Source organism: Rhinatrema bivittatum, chromosome 9 (genome assembly GCF_901001135.1).
Source record: "Rhinatrema bivittatum chromosome 9, aRhiBiv1.1, whole genome shotgun sequence".
NCBI lineage: Eukaryota > Metazoa > Chordata > Amphibia > Gymnophiona > Rhinatrematidae > Rhinatrema > Rhinatrema bivittatum.
In genome coordinates this window covers 242,016,729-242,035,418 of record NC_042623.1, presented here as the reverse complement: position 1 = coordinate 242,035,418, position 18,690 = coordinate 242,016,729, and the positions used below count along the sequence as shown (strand labels likewise).

General features: G+C 46.3%; 1 protein-coding gene across 8 annotated transcripts in view; it reads right to left on the bottom strand.

Moving 5' to 3' along the window:
* Nucleotides 1–18,690, bottom strand: part of GNB4 (G protein subunit beta 4) — a 98,075-nt gene that overhangs the window by 45,139 nt on the left and 34,246 nt on the right. For all 8 annotated transcript variants that reach the window (XM_029615966.1, XM_029615967.1, XM_029615972.1 and 5 more), the window contains 2 exons: nucleotides 8,675–8,713; nucleotides 8,421–8,527 (listed from right to left, as the gene is read on the bottom strand). In XM_029615966.1, the coding sequence (XP_029471826.1) occupies nucleotides 8,421–8,527; nucleotides 8,675–8,713 (146 nt within the window). The remainder of the gene's footprint in view (nucleotides 1–8,420; nucleotides 8,528–8,674; nucleotides 8,714–18,690) is intronic.

Genomic DNA, 18,690 nt, shown 5'->3' with positions numbered 1-18,690 from the left:
AGGAGCCATCCCATTACAAACATATAGAAAGGGTACAACAAGAGGTGCGGTGAGGAAAAAGAAGTCTGAACAACCAGTGGCATGACAAATTATGAGCTCAGACCGTCAAGCTAATTTTATACATGAGCAATATCGTTTTCCAGGTTTCCCCCCTCCCCCACCCGCCCCCCGTTCCTGCAGAATTCCATAATCAAGATGATCTACGTCATGGTCTCTTTGCCAACCATGCTGTATACGGAGCTCACACATCCTGAAATTTGTGAATACGGTCATGTTTAAGCGCAGTTAAACGACCCATCTGGTGCAGCCTATCCAACCTCTGGTAAACCTGCAGCATAGAAGGGACCTCAGCGTTCTTCCACCTGAAGGCGATTTCACTTCGCGCAGCAATATAAATTTGTAGCAAAAGCAACGTATGCTTATCACTACGCATCCCATCCACCAGACTAAGGAGACAGCCTCTGGGGTCCATTGGAACTACAACCCCAAGCAGCTCGGAGGCATACCCCGTAATCAAAGCCCAGAAGGTCTGGACCTTGGAGCAAGTCCACCACATGTGATAAAATGTACCCCTTTCACCGCACCGCCTCCAGCAAGAGTCGCCGATATTAGGGTTCATTCGGTGTAATCGGGCCGGGGACATATACCATCTATATAGTAACTTATAGCCATTTTCCTTGACATTAGCAGAAACGGAACTCCTCCCCATGATCATATGACATTTGTCCCAGTCGGAGTCCTGAAGAGTTAATCCCAGATCAGATTCCCAATTAAGTTGATAGGAAACTTTAGCTTTATCCCCAGAATTAAGGAGTTGATAAAGTCGGGAGATAGGTTTACCAAGAGGCCCACGCTGCTCGCATAAGGATTCGAAGAGGGATCTACCCTTAGCTATCTCCCCTGGCGCCCCCACCGAGCGAAGAAAATGAGTAATCTGCTGTAATGCATACCAATCTCCCGGGGACCCACCATATTTATCTTGTAGCTCCGCTAGATCCAAAACTCGGGACCCCCTGCAAAATTGCCCAGTCTTAGTCAAGCCTAGCTGCGTCCACCGATGTGAAAAGGCCTTATCCATACCCGGGGGAAACCCAGGGTCCCACAGAATTGAAGTAAGATAATAAATTCTTTTGGATCCTGCTAACCGGGACCTCCATTTGCCCCAAAGCTGTAAAACAGCCTTAGTAAACGGTGTGAGTGAGTGGGAGATAACTGACCCCCACTCCCTACTCCACGCCCTATGCGCCAGTGGGACTTCACCCGAGACTGCCTGTTCTATAGCCACCCACGGCTTGGGTTCCCTTGTATCATGCCAAGTAACAATCACCCCTAGCAGAATCGCAGTATAATACCAACTTAAATTTGGCACATTAAGGCCACCCCGCAGTTTATCCCTATACAAAATAGAACGAGAGACCCTCGGGGGTTTGTGCTTCCAGATGAAGCGGAACAGCTTTCTTTGCCAAATCCTCATAACCCCCTCCGGCACTGGGATAGGTAATGTTTGGAATACATAACAAAGCCTAGGTAGAATGTTCATTTTAAGGGCGGCCACCCTGCCAAACCAGGAGAGATCCGTCCGATCCCACCTGTCCATATCCTGCTGAATCTGAGACCACAAAGGCCCATAATTAAGTCTAAAAAGCTCCTCAAGACGGGGCCCTATTTTAACCCCTAAATATTTTATAGAGTCCTTGGCACAGCGAAAGGGTAGGCCTTTCCCAAGGAGGCCAAATTGTGCGTCCGGCATGGAAACATTCAATAATTCAGACTTATCTGCATTAATCTTAAAGCCAGATAGCCGTCCGAACGCCCGCATTTCCTCCAGGAGGAGACTCAGGGAGGTCTCCGGACTAGTAAGAGTGAATAAAAGATCATCTGCAAAAAGCGAGATCTTGTAAGACGTGTCCCCTACTTGTACTCCGAGGATATCCTCCCGCCTTCTGATTTTTTCCGCTAGAGGTTCTAACGAGAAAGCAAATAGCAGGGGGGACAATGGGCAACCCTGTCGGGTACCCCGTTTGACTTCGAATGGGTCCGAGTAAGCCCCGTTAATTTTTATCCTAGCATGTGGATGGCTATAAAGCTTTTGTATCCAAGTAATGAAAGTTTCCCCTATGCCCATAGCTTGCAAGACTTGGAATAGGAATGGCCAGTGCACCCGATCGAACGCCTTTTCGGCATCCACTGTAAGGAGCACCGCCGGGATATCTTGGGACTGATCCCACCACATAAGTTCCACCACCCTCCTCACATTATCCGAGGCGAGTCGGCCCGGGATGAAGCCGGACTGATCCTTATCCACCAGCCAGGGAGCTACTCTGCCCAAACGGAGAGCCAACGCCCGTGCCAGGACTTTCAGATCAATGTTGATCAGAGATATCGGCCGGTATGACCCGCACAGGGTATGGTCTCTGCCCGGCTTAGCAAGGACCGTAATATGCCCGCTGTATTGGATTCTTTTGAAAATGTTCCTCCCAACCGTACATCATTAAACATAGCCACCAAAGGCGGAATCAACTCTGTGCTAAATACTTTATAGAATTTCCCTGTAAACCCGTCTAACCCAGGGGCTTTCCCCACTTTGAGATCTTTAATGATCAGCGACACCTCTCCTTCCCTCAGATCCGCATTAAGAGTATCCCTATGTGCCTGGGAGAGCTCTGGCAGCTTGACATCCTGCAAATACTGAGCAATCTCCTCCGGCGTGCACAAAGTCTCGGAGTCATACAAGTTCTGATAGAATTGATTAAAACAGTGCCCTATATCTTTCTGAGAGTAGACAAAGTGACCCTGAGCCCCCTTTATTTTAGTTATTTGAGACTGGGCAACTTTTTCCTTAAGCTTCCTGGCCAAGTAACGTCCTGCCTTGTTTCCCCATTCAAAATGGTGCTGTTTCAGCAGTTGCAACTGATAAGCTATCTTATCCCCTTCCAGAGCTTGCAGGGCTTGACGAGCCGCCACTAAAGGCTGTAAAGCATCTGGATCTAAGGTTCGCTTGTGTCTCAGCTCCAATTTAGCCACCCGCTCCAGAAGGCGTAGTCGTTCCTGGTCCCTTGCTTTTTTTACATAAGCTGCCCGCGCTATACAAAGACCCCGTACATAGGCCTTCAGACTGTCCCAAATCACCCCTGGGGAGACTTCCCCATTATCATTAATGTCCAGGAATTCAATAATCCGCTGTCTGAGCTGAGACACAAACTCTTTGTCGTCCAATAAGCTGTCATTTAGCCTCCAAAATTTGGTGCCCATCTGAGTATCCCTGGTTTGCAGCCTGAGCCACACCGGGGCATGGTCTGACCAAGTGATGGTGCCCACCTCCGCTTCCAAGACCTTCCCCACGGTATCCTTATCAATCAGAAAGTAATCAATCCTAGAATAGGACTTATGAGGATGAGAATAGAACGTATAATTCCTCACAGTGGGGTTGCGTAATCGCCAAATATCCGTAAGCCCCCGATCTTCAATAAGGTGTTTAAGTGACTTCCGTGCTACTTTCCCCCCAACACAACCACTATGGGTGTTATCCAGATAGGGATATCTCGTAATGTTAAAGTCACCCCCAACTATAAGACGACCTTCCGCCCACTCGCTAATAACAGTCGACAGCTTAGTAAAGAACCCAGACTGTTCGGCATTTGGAGCATACACATTTAAAAAGGTGTACAATTCCTCATTAATTTTGGCTTTCACCAAAACATATCGACCCTCCACATCCCGGATCTCAGATAAAATATCCGCCACTACAGAGCTTGCAAACAAGATCCCTACCCCATTATATTTATATTGAGGAGTAGCTGATGCGTGGAAAACTTGTGGATACCCTTTAGAGGCTAATAACCGAGCATAGCGTTTTCTAAGATGTGTTTCTTGGCAGAAGATAATATCCACCTGATGATGGGCCATATCCCGCATAAACATTTGTCTCTTGTGGTGAGTGTTGAGACCCTTTACATTAATAGAAAGCAGTTTTAATGGCCTCATAGCGAATTGCGGATGAACATTGCTATGCCCCCCAGGACACTCCCGGAGAGAACATGAACCGAGCCCGGTACCCAGCTCGTAGTAGACCAACCTTTACCCTTAGAAAATATATCTAACCCCAACCCATTCCCACTCCCACAACCCCCCCCCCCCCATTCCCTCCCAACTGCTCGCCACTCTGCCTCGAGTGGAACTCCTCCAGTGGAGACCTGACGTCACCGCATGACCAGAATTAGGTCCCCCCTCCTCTGCATATATAACCACTTAGAATGTAACGCCCTTCACATAGAGGAAAACATGGGCGCAAAACTTCAACCTGCAGAACTTAAACAATAACAACCAAACCTTGAACTTAAGCCCCGTGAAAAGTCACTGCAGTCCGCGGGTGCCGCTTATGAAAGCACTCACACTGAGTCTCAGTCCATCAGAGGCTGATCAGTCTAAGAAAATTAAAAACCTGAGCATAGTCCCCTGTGGACTCATCCTGGTTCTTCGAGTCCCGCTGGACCCCCAGATCTACGACGTAGCCGTTTACCGCCTTTATCCACTCGCTTCCACCTAGGCCGGTCACTCTTCCGATTGCAAGTCGCTGTAGAGGCATCACGGAGTCCCTCCGGATCTGATGCTGGTAGGCCTGCTGCCCGCAGGATACCCTCAGCTTCCATTACTCGCTGCACGCGGGATCCCACGCCATTAATAGTAAAATGGAGGCCAAAGGGAAAGAGCCATCGGTACCTAATATTATGGGAGCGGAGAATGCCAATAACATCTTTAAATTCCCGCCGTTTGCGGATAGTGGAAATAGCCAAGTCCTGAAACACCTCAATTTTACAGGTCTTCCAGTGTATAGTGCCCATGTCTCTCGCTGCCCGGGCCACTGCCTCCTTAACCAGAAAACTGTGAAAACAGGCTACTATATCCCTGGTCTGGTTATTCCGCGGACTGCCAAAGGCTCTGTGTGCCCGTTCTAGAACCACTTCCCTCGGCTTCTCTGCGGTCCCCTCAGGATCCAGCAAGTGGGCACAGATGCCTTGCACCACTTGTGTGCAATCACGAAAGTCCTCTCCTTCCGGTACCCCTCTAAAGCGTAGGTTCACTCTCCGGTTTCTATTCTCCAGGTCTTCGACGTGAGATTGTAGTTCATCTTGGGATTCCTTAAGCTGCCCCAGCTCTTCCCGCACTGAGTCCAGCTCCGTCTGCGTTTCCTGCAGGCCGCGCTCAGTCTCGTCGGCGCGCCTCTCCAGCTCCCGGACATCCCTTTTAGTATTCTCAAGCATATCGCCGAGTTCTTGGCGAAACCGGGCCATATCCCCCCTCAGCTCTTGAAACCAGGTCCGGAACTCATACCTGCTGGGGACCTCGGAGTCTGGAGCGTCTCTGCAGGCTCCGTCTCCGCAGCACTCTCCGGGACCGGCGCCATCTTGTCCCCTTCCCCGAGCGCCGCAGCAGAGCTCGCTGCCGCGAAAGAAAAGCGGTTGAGGTCTGGTTTTTTCCGGGGGGTAGCCATCCTTAGCGCCTAAAGACCTTGGATCGGCGATATGCTAGTACCCCGGACCGGAGGATACCGCGATGAAGGCGGATTAGCAGCGGAGGAGGGGGGAGCAGAGGTCTTAGGCGGCCATCTTGGTGGGTGACGTCACCGGTCTCCCCCAAGTGACTCTTCTGCACATTGATTACCCAACCTAGGGATCGCAATGTGATCACCACCATGTGCACAGATCTCTCGCAGTCCTCCAGAGACTTCGCGCAAATCAACCAGTCGTCTAGGTACGGGTGGACCAAGATTCCCTCCTGACGAAGGAAGGCCGCCACCACCACCATCACACCTTGGTGAACGTGCGAAGAGCTGTTGCGAGACCAAATGGGAGAGCTCGAAATTGGAAGTGTCGTCCCAAGACCTTGAACCGCAAAAACCTCTGGTGATTCAGCCATATCGGAATGTGTAAATACGCCTCCATGAGATCCAGAGAAGCGAGAAACTCCCCTTTTTGAACCGCGGCCATCACTGTCCTCAGGGTTTCCATACGAAAGCGAGGAACCCGAAGGCAATGGTTCACCTTCTGCAGATCGAGGATGGGCCAAAACGTGCCCTCCTTCTTGGGGACCATAAAGTACACGGAGTACCAACTTCATTCCTGTTGAGCCTCCGAAACTGGGACAATAGCTTTGAGCTCGAAAAATCATTGTAGTCACCCGGACCGCCTCTCGCTTGACACTTGAGGCCACTGGGGACTCCACAAAAACCTCCCAGACCGGGCATGAGAATTCCAGTGCATACCCGTCTTTGATCACTTCTATGACCCAGTGGTCTGATGTAATTCTTGCCCATTCCATGTAAAAGTTGGATAATCTGCCTCAGACAGCTTAGACGACGGAATGGGTGCTCTTGGCTTCATTGGGTTTTTTGTTTTTTGTTTTTTTTTATTACTTCCTGCACCAAGATGTCCCAAATCTCTTCCAGGCTGGCGACCCCCTTGAAAGGACTGCTGACGCCCCGAAGCAGGTTTTTAAGCAGGAGGTGCGGAGTATCTACCCACTCCGAAGCGGCGAGAGTCCCGAAACCTAGCTCGAGGAGGGAAGACTTTTAGATCTTTTATCTTCCAGCAACTGATTGCCCTTGGATTCGGCAAGCAGCTTTACCAGCTGACCCAGATCCTCCCCAAAAAGGAGCTTGCCCTTAAAGGGTAGATTACAAAGCTAGGACTTGGGAGGACAAATCCACCGCCCAATTTTGCAGCCAGAAGAGACGCCACGCTGACACAAAGGACACCATACCTCTCGCAGAGATCCTCACCAGATCATACAAAGCATCTGCAACATAAGCGATACCTGCTTCTAGGCAGGCGGACTGCAGAGCCCCACTGTCGCCCATACCGGCCCCTGCAGCCGACTCCTGGACCCAACACAGACAGGCCCTCTGCATGAGGCTAGCGCAAACCGCTACCTGAAGGCTTAGCGCAGCAACCTCTAATGCTCGCTTCAACTGGATCTCCAGCCGGGATAGTTGTCTTTTTCGTGACTGCCGAGACCGCAGCATCCACCTTTGGAATCTTCAGTAAATCTAAAACATCAGACAATAACGGGTACAGTTTCACCATAACTCTGCCCACCTTAAAGCCGGAATCCAGAGTCTCCCACTCCTGGGTCAATAATTTGCGAACTTTCTTAGGCAGAGGAAAGGATGTTGTGGGACACCTAATGCCATCAAGGACTGAATCGACGCCCTCATTGTCAAGACTCTCGAGAAACCTTGTCCCAGAACTTCAAGGACCTGGGGAATAAGGGGTTTTAACTCATCCCGCTTGAACGCATGCACCACGCTGGGGTCGTCATCATCCTCCGCAGGAGGGTCATCGGGCTCATCCGGATCATCAGTATCCACATCAGCTGGATCCGGGTCTGTCGTCCCTCCCAGAAGCCGGCATCGCCCCAGACCCCGGGATCGGATCTCGCGTACCCTGGGGAGAATCCCCCTGTGGGGTGAGCCTGATCAGGGAGGTGCTGATGAGGGTCTGTACCCCGACCTCTTTTCTCAGGCGGGTCCGAACCTGCCCCCAGGAGACTGGGCTGCTTTACCGCCAAGCGTTTCCTTGCCAGGAAAGCCTGGTGCATAAGGAGGACAAATTCTGGGGAAAACCCCTCCGGGTCCCCTTACTCCACTGGAGAGTCAGCTGGGGTGATATCATCAGTTCCCCCAGTGAGGTCTTCCCTCACCGGGGGTAGAACAGGCAGAGAATCCTCTTCCCGCGAAGCAGAGACAAATGTTCCCTCCCCGAGGGAGGAGGCGGCAAAAAGCCCTGAAGAGTCCTCTAACCCCGGGGAACACGCTGCGCGCATAAGGAGGCCGCTTCTAACGCCTGGCCGCGTGACCCACATGCACAGGCCTGCAATTCTGTTTTCGGTCCCATCCGCAGCAATGCACCGATAGACTAAAGTGAAATAGAAAAGGGCGCGAATAAAAAAAACCCCCAAAAAACGCTCTGTGCTGCGATGCGGAGAAAATTTCAGTCAGACAGGGCCGGAAAAACAAACTTTTCGTGCTGCGGGCTAAGAGGCTACCGGCTGAGAAGAAAAATATATATTTATATATAGTTATATACATATATTTAGCTGTTGCTAAATATATATATATACATATATATATATATATATATATATACATACATATATATACATATTTAGCAACAGCTAAATATATATATAACTAAAGACTGCAGGTGTGCATCTCTACCACCCGCTGGAGTCAGAGAAATACTGAGTGACTGCAGGTGGCCCTCGTTATGTAGCAGTGCCCAAAGTTCTAATTGTTCTGACTCCACCTGCTGGTAGGGATACACACCCAGATCAGTCCAGAAAAGTGGGTTATGTTCAGGAACAGTTGTTGGCTCTCAGCTCTTAAAATACTAGCTTAAAAGCAGCAGCATGGTTAGACCTACCTTGAATCCGATCCCCAGTGCATGGCATAGATTTTAGCTAAGTGTCCCCTCAGTGTCCGGCGCGTTCTCATCTGAATACGACCCACTGAATCCAAACTTGTTGTGATCTGGGGGGGGGGGGGGGAAGCAAAAACATGCAAAATTAAATATCCCTACAATTAATGAAAGTATGTTATTTACAAAACTGTAGCCTTTCAAACAAAATAGAGTAATACAAAATAGTTTCCTAAATTAGAAGGAGAGAGTGGTATTACCTGAGCCAGAGTTGTGTCACTACATGCTTTCCTGGCATCCTAGAACAGATCACAGAAATAAATTTCAGGGAAGAAATTCTAGCAAGTTTAAAGTACGTTTATGTATAAAGAAAAAATACATCTATGACCATTCTGCCTTTTATCTGCTTACAAAGACACAGTATATACATTCACCAGAGCTCTTAGCAAGCAGCTGGTTTCATCTCAATAAGGAGTTGGGTGGGAGGGGGTGGGGGGATGATGGACATGAATGCAATGGTCATTCCAGTTGATTTAAGTTAAACTTGCTGGTTCTCTCTTAATAGCCCTTATATGAATATCAGCCCGAGTGTTCCCGCCATCCATTCCTAGCACAGCAACAGCTAAATATGGCTATCCTGTACAGTGGACGTGCACGTGCCAAGACACAAGAGACCCCATGCAGAAAGTGCCCATTTAACCGTGTGCAAGCCAACGTTGGCATCTATGTCTTTATCCGTGCTATCAACCATGTGGTATTTCAAATGCTTTCAGGCAAAACACACGATTCTCAAGCTGCACAAGCAAAATCCAATGATTTAACGCAATGCTTTCTTCTGCAGAAAAGCCTTTTGACCAGCATGTAAGCTTGGATCAAATTCAGGTTAATTGCCACTTACCACAGGTCAGCTGGCTTCATTTACCATTCACAACTTGAACTTTATAGCTGAGTAATAGGGAAGAGTTTACACCCCTTGGTAGACAGGTGGCATTTGACATTGTATGATAAGAACAAACCTCGACCTGTGTGACACTGCTGCAGTTCAGCAGCATTATTTGTTTTTCTGCTCTGTCCTCAGAACTCTTCCTTTAATACTCTAGGTTGGTTTAGAGGGAGGGAAGGTTGTGATGGAGCCCACTAGTTCTATTTTTAATCACTGGAGATGGTGAGTTGGCTTTTCCAGCATCCTATAAGGAAGGAATGCACTGAATTTCTTGATAGGGAGTAGAGTACAGTGCTGTGTATAGAAGCCCAAGGATTGGGAAGAGAGAGTGATGCTCTCTTGAAGGGACTTGCTGAAAGGTGGAACGTTAGGAGAAATAGGTTCCAAAGCTTTCCTGTGCATGAGGTGATGCTCAGTAAATTCACTGGCATGACTGCTTTCCGAGCCCTGCTTATGAGATTTAGAGATGTTCAGCTTACTATACTACACATGTTTGAATTTGATTAATCACTTTTTCTGTTAACAGCAAAAGATGGGAAACAATAAAATAATAAAGTACAAAATACAAATTAAAAGTGCAGGTAAAAATTCTAAACCTAATTCCAATGTCACCCAATAAAATAAACCAACACACAAAACAGCAGCCAAAACCAATATGCACAGACTGTTTCATGACCCACTCACACTGCTTCTCAAGCAAAATTCAAGCAAAGGGTTTTCTCCTTACACCCTAATTTCTGCCCCTTTGCAGGTCCAAATAACCTGGCCTCCAAAACTGAAACGGAAGCTGACAAAATTCCCCATAATGTCACATCCAGCTGGAGTCCCTGGCCACAAAATATCCCACCTACACATAAGTACAAGTTAACATGCAGCAATTATAGCTTAAAACATTTTAGGTCACTGGAGATAAGAAATGCATGAAGAATGCAGAAAATATTCTCAGGACTTATGTTAAAAGGCTAGTTAAAGATGGTAGCTTTTAAGACAGCAGGCAAGTTACAAAGCTGGATAGAGCTATAAAACAGAGAGCATAGCAAGTTTATACAAATACATCTATTTTCCACTGCACAGGCCAAAGGAAAATTGGTTCTTACCTAATTTTCATTCCTGTAGTACTATGGATCAGTCCAGACCCTGGGTTATGTCACCAATCCAGCAGAGGGAGGCAGAGAAACATGCTACTGACTGACGTATACCCTGGGCTGCCACCTGCAGTCCATCAGTACAGTCCATCAGTATTGAACAATATCAAAGCAGAAATCTAACCAATAAAAAACTAACTGGCTATCTAAACACTAACACATACTTCCAACTCACAAATCCTAAATGGAAGCAGAATCCCAAAGAACCGTGGGAATAAACAAGCAAACATTAAAAAAGTAGACAGCATGAAAAGCGGTTGACACACCAAAACAGTGAACAAGCGGACTCTTCTAAGAAAAAAAGTAATTGCTATAAGGAGACTCAAAAAGGGCGGGTCTCTGGACTGATCCATGGCAGAACCATTACTATGGAACACATTACCACTTGAACTGAGATTAATGAAAGAATTAAAACTTTTCAAAAAAGGCCTAAAAACTTGGCTTTTCGAAAAAGCATTTCACAATGAGAGCGATCACTAACAAATACATACAGCTGAAAGTCACCAAAAAAGGAAAATTGACAATTTTATTATTTTTTTTACCCATAATTAAATATTAAATTAACAGTATACACATATATGATTACCCCAAAAATCATATAAATAGCAACCCCAACCCATCTCTCATTTAGATTATATTACTGAACTATGTAACCGTAAAATATTGGCACACCATGGATAACTTAGAAACCTAACCAAACCTATTTCGTGCCAAAATGTAAACCGTTGTGATGGTGTATTACTAAACGTCGATATAGAAAAATTTTAAAATAAATAAATAAAATAAATACTACAGGAACGAAAATTAGCAGGTAAGAACCAATTTTCCTTTCCCTGTACGTACCTGGATCAGTCCAGACCCTGGGATGTACCAGAGCTGTTTTACTTGGGGTGGGACCCAGAGAGTCCCGCTCGGAGAACACTCTCTCCGAAGGCTGCTGAACTCAGAGCCTGGACATCTAAGCGGTAATGACGAGCAAAATTGTGCAACGACTTCCAAGTCGCTGTCTTACAAATCTCCTGAGGAGAAACTAGCTGACATTCCGCCCATGACGTAGCTTGCGATCTAGTGGAATGAGCCCTCAAACCTTCTGGAAGATCGATGAGCCAGAAGATAAGATAATGGTTTCTTTTAACCAACGAGCAATTGTAGCCTTGGAAACATTATGACCCTTACGAGGACCACTCCACAGAACAAACAAATGATCAATCGAAAACTGTTGGTAACTTCAAGATGACGCAAAAGCACACGTCGCACATCCAGTTTGAGATCCTTAGAGGAAGGATCCGTGCGATCTAAACACGGAAAAGCAGGAAGCTCTACCGACTGATTTAAATGAAAAGAAGATACAACCTTAAGTAAAAAAGAAGGCACAGTACATAATGAAACTCCTGTATTGGAAATTCTAAGAAAGGGCTCTCTGCAGACAAGGCCTGTAACGCCGAAATTCTACAAGCTGAGAAGATGACCACAAGGAAAACCACCTTCAATGTAAGATCTTTCAAAGTCGTATGTTTAAGGGGTTCAAAAGCCGCACACAGAGCCCGAAGAACCAAATTCAAACTCCATGCAGGACAAGGGTTCCGGAACGGAGGATGTAGATGTTGTATGCCTCTGAGAAAATGTGCTACGTCCGGATACGCCGCTAAGGATAAACCACGAACATTACCCCGAAAGAATCCAAGAGCTGCAATTTGGACACGTAAGGAACTGCAGGACAAACCTTTCGCTAAACCATCTTGTAAAAAGGACAAAATATCAGATATGGAAGACTGCACCGGATCCAATTGGTGCTCAATACACCACGATTCAAAAACTCTCCCCACCCTCGCATAAGCCAAAGATGTAGAAGGTTTACGAGAACATAAAGTAGTTACCACAGCATCGGAATAACCTTTGCTTTTTAACCGGCGCCTCTCAAAAGCCATGCCACTAGAGAGAAGCGTTCAACCTCTTCCAAACAAACCGGACCCCAAGACAAGAGGCACGGCAGATCCTGAAATCTTAGGGGACCATCCAGCGCCAGACTGACAAAGTCTGCGAACCACGGACAACGTGGCCACTCCAGAGCCACTAAAACAACGTTGACTCGTTGAAGCTCTATCAGATGTAGGACCTTGCCGATCAGAGGCCAGGGCGGAAACACAGAGAACATCCTTTGGCCAGGGAACTACCGGAGTGTCCATTCCTTCCGTTCCTCTTTCCCTCCTGCAGCTGAAGAACTGAGGGGCCTTTGAATTCTGGAATGTTGCCATGAGATCCACTGCCGGTCTGGACCATCTGTTGCGTATCAACTGATAGGCTTCTTCGCACAGTTCCCACTCCCCCGGGTCGAGATGACGACACAGGAAGTCGGCTTTAACGTTGACTACCCCGGCAATGTGAGAAGCTGCGATGCTGAGCAGATGTTGTTCTGCCTAGGTGATCAGCTGCTGCGCTTCCCGCGCTACCAGGTGGCTTCGAGTTCCTCCCTAGCAGTTGATGTATGCTACTGTGGTCACATTGTCTGAGAGAATCCACACAGACTTCCTGGATAGGAGAGGTTGAAGAGCAATCAAGGCCAAGCGTACCACTCTGGTCTCCAACCGACTGATCGACCAGCGCGATTCTTCCTTTGGACCACTGACCCTGAACAGATGTTTTCAGACATACCGCTCCCCAGCCTGAAAGACTGGCGTCGGTGGTGACCACAGTCTATTCTGGAATCTCTAGAGGTACTCCCCGCCGTAGATTGACCGGCTGTAACCACCATTCCAGACTGAATCGAGCAGTCTCTGAAAGGGGAAGGGGAAGGTGGTATAGTTCTGAAACCGGATTCTAGCGTGAAAGCAATGCAGGCTGAAGTGGTCTCATATGCTGAAAGGCCCAGGGAACCAACTCCAGAGTAGAAGTCATTGAGCCTAAGACTATCAAGTAATCCCATACACATGGTATAGGAATGGACAGTAAGTCTCGGATTTGCATTTGCAGCTTGAGAAGGCAATGTTCTGGAAGGAACACTCTCCCTTGACGAGTGTCGAATAGTTCACCCAAAAACTCCAGATACTGCGAAGGGACTATGTGACGCTTGTCCTTGTTGATCACCCAGCCTAGGGACTGCAAAAGGTAGATGACCCTGCTGACTGTTGAGCAACAAAGACTCCGACTTCGCTCGAATTAACCAGTCGTCCAGGTACGGATGGACGAATAGACACTCCTTCCTGTGTTGAGCTGCCACCACAATCGTTACCTTGGTAAATGTTCTGGGAGCTGTGGCTAATCTGAACGGGAGAGCCCTGAATTGATAATGCTACACCAGAATGCAAAACCTGAGAACCTTCTGATGATCAGAGCGAATGCCGACGTGAAGATAGGCCTCAGTAAGGTCGAGAGACGCCAGAAACTCTCCCTTGTGTACCGAAACTGACAGACCGGAGAGTTTCCATTCGAAACTTGGGAATCCGTAGGCAACGGTTGACTCTTGAGGTCAAGAATGGGACAAAAAACCCTTTCCTTTTTTGGAATGAAGAAAATTGAGTAACGACCCCTCCGTTGTTCTGATTTTGGAACTGGAACTATAGCTCCAAGGTCGCTCAAACGCTGCAGAGAGTCCTTTATTGCGCGACATTTTTCCAGGCAAGAACATGGTGAAGTCAGAAATCGGTGAAGCTGAACAAATCTAAAGCGTAACCTTGATTTATCACTGCGAGAACCCACTGATCTGATGTCCATCTGGTCCATTCCCCGTAAAACAGGACAGCCTGCCCCCTATAAACGGAACCGGGGAATGGACTGGCCCTATCTCATTGGGTAGACTTTGTTCCACCTGAAACTTGGGAATTTCCAGGTCTACCGAAGCGGCGGCCACGAAAGGACTGAGGCCAATTCTGTTGCCTACCCGAAGACTGCTTAGCAGGTGGAGCCGATAGACGAGAAGAACGGAATCTTCAACCAGAGCGAAAACAAGAGCAGGATGAGAAGGAGCTTCGAGCTCTAGGATGATCCTCCGGTAATTTATGAATCTTATTCTCACCTAAGGACAGAATTAAGTCTTCCAATTCTTTTCCAAAGAGCAATTTTCCCTTAAAGGGTAAAGCTCCTAACTGAGCCTTTGAGGATGCGTCCGCAGACCAATTCCTCAACCAGAGGAGTCTGCAAGCCGACACTGAAGCCACCATAGAGCGAGCCGAGGTCCTGAGGAGATCATATAAAGCATCTGCGCTGTAGGCAACCGTAGCCCCCAATCGACCAGCTTGTGCTACCTCCTCATTAGAGAGGGAAGCATTGTTTTGCAATGACTGGACCCACCGCAGGCCAGCTTGTAAAGCCAAGCTACTACACAAATGAGGCTGCATGAATGTTCTTAATCTGCTCATTAAAAGATATGACGATTTATTAATTGAATATTCAATTTTTAGAATTTGCTCTTATGTCTAAAATAGTAAATGTACCATTAATATTTGGTATTTTGCGGCTTGGTTTCTGTGAAGCTGAAATCTGTTTGTATTTTATTTTGTTTTTATTATGTATGTACCCTTGTATATCGCCTAGGCCTTGATAAGTGTTAGGCGATTAATAAATGAAATGAAATGAAATGGCATAGAATCCAACAGGATAAACATCCTGCATGAGACTAAATACAAAATTGAATCTTTATGGGTAGAAATCCCTTGTGTGTCGGGAAAACTATAGTGATAGGGGTATACTACCGTCCACCTGGTCAAGATGGTGAGACGGACAGTGAAACACTAAGAGAAATTAGGGAAGCTAACCAAATTGAAGTCTCCCATTATTACCGCACTACCAATTACCCCAATATTGACTGGGTAAATGTATCATCGGGTCACGTTAGAGAGATAACGTTCCTGGATGGAATAAATGATAGCTTTATGGAGCAATTGGTTCAGGAACCGACGAGAGAGGGAGCAATTTTAGATCTAATTCTCAGTGGAGCACAGGACTTGGTGAGAGAGGTAACGGTGGTGGGGCCGCTTGGCAATAGTGATCATAATATGATCAAATTTCATTTAATGACTGGAAGAGGAACAGTGTGCAAATCCAAGGCTCTCGTGCTAAACTTTCAAAAGGGAAACTTTGATAAAATGAGAAAAATTGTTAGAAAAAAACTGAAAGGAGCAGCTACAAAAGTCAAAAACGTCCAAGAGGCGTGGTCATTGTTAAAAAATACCATTCTAGAAGCACAGTCCAGATGTATTCCACACATTAAGAAAGGTGGAAAGAAGGCAAAACGATTACCGGCATGGTTAAAAGGGGAGGTGAAAAGCTATTTTAGCCAAAAGATCTTCATTCAAAAATTGGCAGAAGGATCCAACAGAAGAAAATAGGATAAAGCATAAACATTGGCAAGTTAAATGTAAGACATTGATAAGACAGGCTAAGAGAGAATTTGAAAAGAAGTTGGCTGTAGAGGCAAAAAACTCACAGTAAAAATTTTAAAATATATCCGAAGCAGAAAGCCTGTGAGGGAGTCAGTTGGACCGTTAGATGATCGAGGGGTTAAAGGGGCACTTAGAGAAGACAAGGCCATCGCGGAAAGATTAAATGATTTCTTTGCTTCGGTGTTTACTGAAGAGGATGTTGGGGAGGTACCGTACTGGAAAAGGTTTTCATGGGTAATGATTCAGATGGACTGAATCAAATCACGGTGAACCTAGAAGATGTGGTAGGCCTGATTGACAAACTGAAGAGTAGTAAATCACCTGGACCGGATGGTATACACCCCAGAGTTCTGAAGGAACTAAAAAATGAAATTTCAGACCTATTAGTAAAAATTTGTAACTTATCATTAAAATCATCCATTGTACCTGAAGACTGGAGGATAGCAAATGTAACCCCAATATTTAAAAAGGGCTCCAGGGGCGATCCGGGAAACTACAGACCGGTTAGCCTGACTTCAGGGCCAGGAAAAATAGTGGAAAGTGTTCTAAACATCAAAATCACAGAACATATAGAAAGACATGGTTTAATGGAACAAAGTCAGCATGGCTTTACCCAGGGCAAGTCTTGCCTCACATATCTGCTTCACTTTTTTGAAGGAGTTAATAAACATGTAGATAAAGGTGAACCGGTAGATATAGTATACTTAGATTTTCAGAAGGCGTTTAACAAAGTTCCTCATGAGAGGCTTCTAGGAAAAGTAAAAAGTCATGGGATAGGTAGCGATGTCCTTTCAAGGATTGCAAACTGGCTAAAAGACAGGAAACAGAGAGTAGGATTAAATGGACAATTTTCTCAGTCAAATTTGCAGATGACACAAAATTGTTCAGAGTAGTTAAATCACAAGCAGATTGTGAAAAATTGCAGGAAGACCTTGTGAGACTGGAAAATTGGGCATCCAAATGGCAGATGAAATTTAATGTGAATAAGTGCAAGGTGATGCATATAGGGAAAAATAATCCATGCTATAATTACACAATGATGGGTTCCATATTAGGTGCTACAACCCAAGATCAATCTAGGTGTCATAGTGGATAACACATTGAAATCGGTTCAGTGTGCTGCGGCAGTCAAAAAAGCAAACAGAATTTTCAAAATTATTAGAAAGGGAATGGTGAATAAAACAAAATGTCATAATGCCTCTGTATCGCTCCATGGTGAGACCGCACCTTGAATACTGTGTACAATTCTGGTCGCCGCATCTCAAAAAAGATATAATTGCGATGGAGAAGGTACAGAGAAGGGCTACCAAAATGATAAGGGGAATGGAACAACTCCCCTATGAGGAAAGACTAAAGAGGTTAGGACTTTTCAGCTTGGAGAAGAGACGACTGAGGGGGGATATGATAGAGGTGTTTAAAATCATGAGAGGTCTAGAACGGGTAGATGTGAATCGGTTATTTACTCTTTCGGATAGTAGAAAGACTAGGGGGCACTCCATGAAGTTAGCATGGGGCACATTTAAAACTAATCGGAGAAAGTTCTTTTTTAGTCAACGCACAATTAAACTCTGGAATTTGTTGCCAGAGGATGTGGTTAGTGCAGTTAGTATAGCTGTGTTTAAAAAAGGATTGGAGAAGTCCATTTCCTGCTATTAAGTTCACTTAGAGAATAGCCACTGCCATTAGCAATGGTAACATGGAATAGACTTAGTTTTTGGGTACTTGCCAGGTTCTTTTGGCCTGGATTGGCCACTGTTGGAAACAGGATGCTGGGCTTGATGGACCCTTGGTCTGACCCAGTATGGCATTTTCTTATGTTTCTTACATAAGAGCCCGCACACCTAGTGCAGAAACCTCAAAAATTCGTTTGAGCTGAATCTCCAGTTTACGATCCTGTAGATCTTTTAAAGCCGTAGCTCCCATCACTGGGATAATTGTCCTCGTAATGACCGCTGACACCGCAGCATCTACCTTGGGAAACTTCAGAATTTCCAAAGCCTCCTCCGGTAATGGATATAGCTTGTCCATAAGAACATAAGAAATTACCATGCTGGGTCAGACCAAGGGTCCATCAAGACCAGCATCCTGTTTCCAACAGAGGCCAAAACCAGGCCACAAGAACCTGGCAATTACCCAAACACTAAGATGATCCCATGCTACTGATGCAATTAATAGCAGTGGCTATTCCCTAAGTAAAATTGATTAATAGCCATTAATGGACTTCTCCAAGAACTTATCCAAACCTTTTTTGAACCCAGCTACACCAACTTAAGGTCTTAAGGTAGCTCGTGCTACCTTAAGACCTAATTCAGGAGTGTCCCACTCCCAGTACAAAAGGTCAGTGAGAGAAAGATGGAAAGGAAAGGATGTCGTTTGACCCCTAAGACCTAGCAACACTGGATCGATATCACCCATCCGAGAATCCTTCTTCGGAGCCTCAAGACCCAATTCAAGTAAAATTGCCGGAATCAAAGGACTAAGTTCCTCTCTCTTAAAAAGGCGGACCACTTTGGGATCATCCCCATCCGCTATGTGAGGGTCAGAACTACTGCCCAAAGCAGGATCTCCTCCGAGATCCACATCCGGCAGGGACTTGCCCTGGATAGGCAAAGAGTCATGTTTGGAATCTTCTGAAGTAGAAAAAGTGGAATGATCTGGGCCTAAGTGAAGGGGATGCTTTGGAGCTGGCTCAGCACCAAAACCACTTGGTCTCGCACGCTTCGAGGAGCGGACCTTTAATCCCTGCCCAGATGAGCCGTCCCTGTACTTTCTATGGTCCTTCCTGGACTTATAAGCCTTAAACAGGAAAC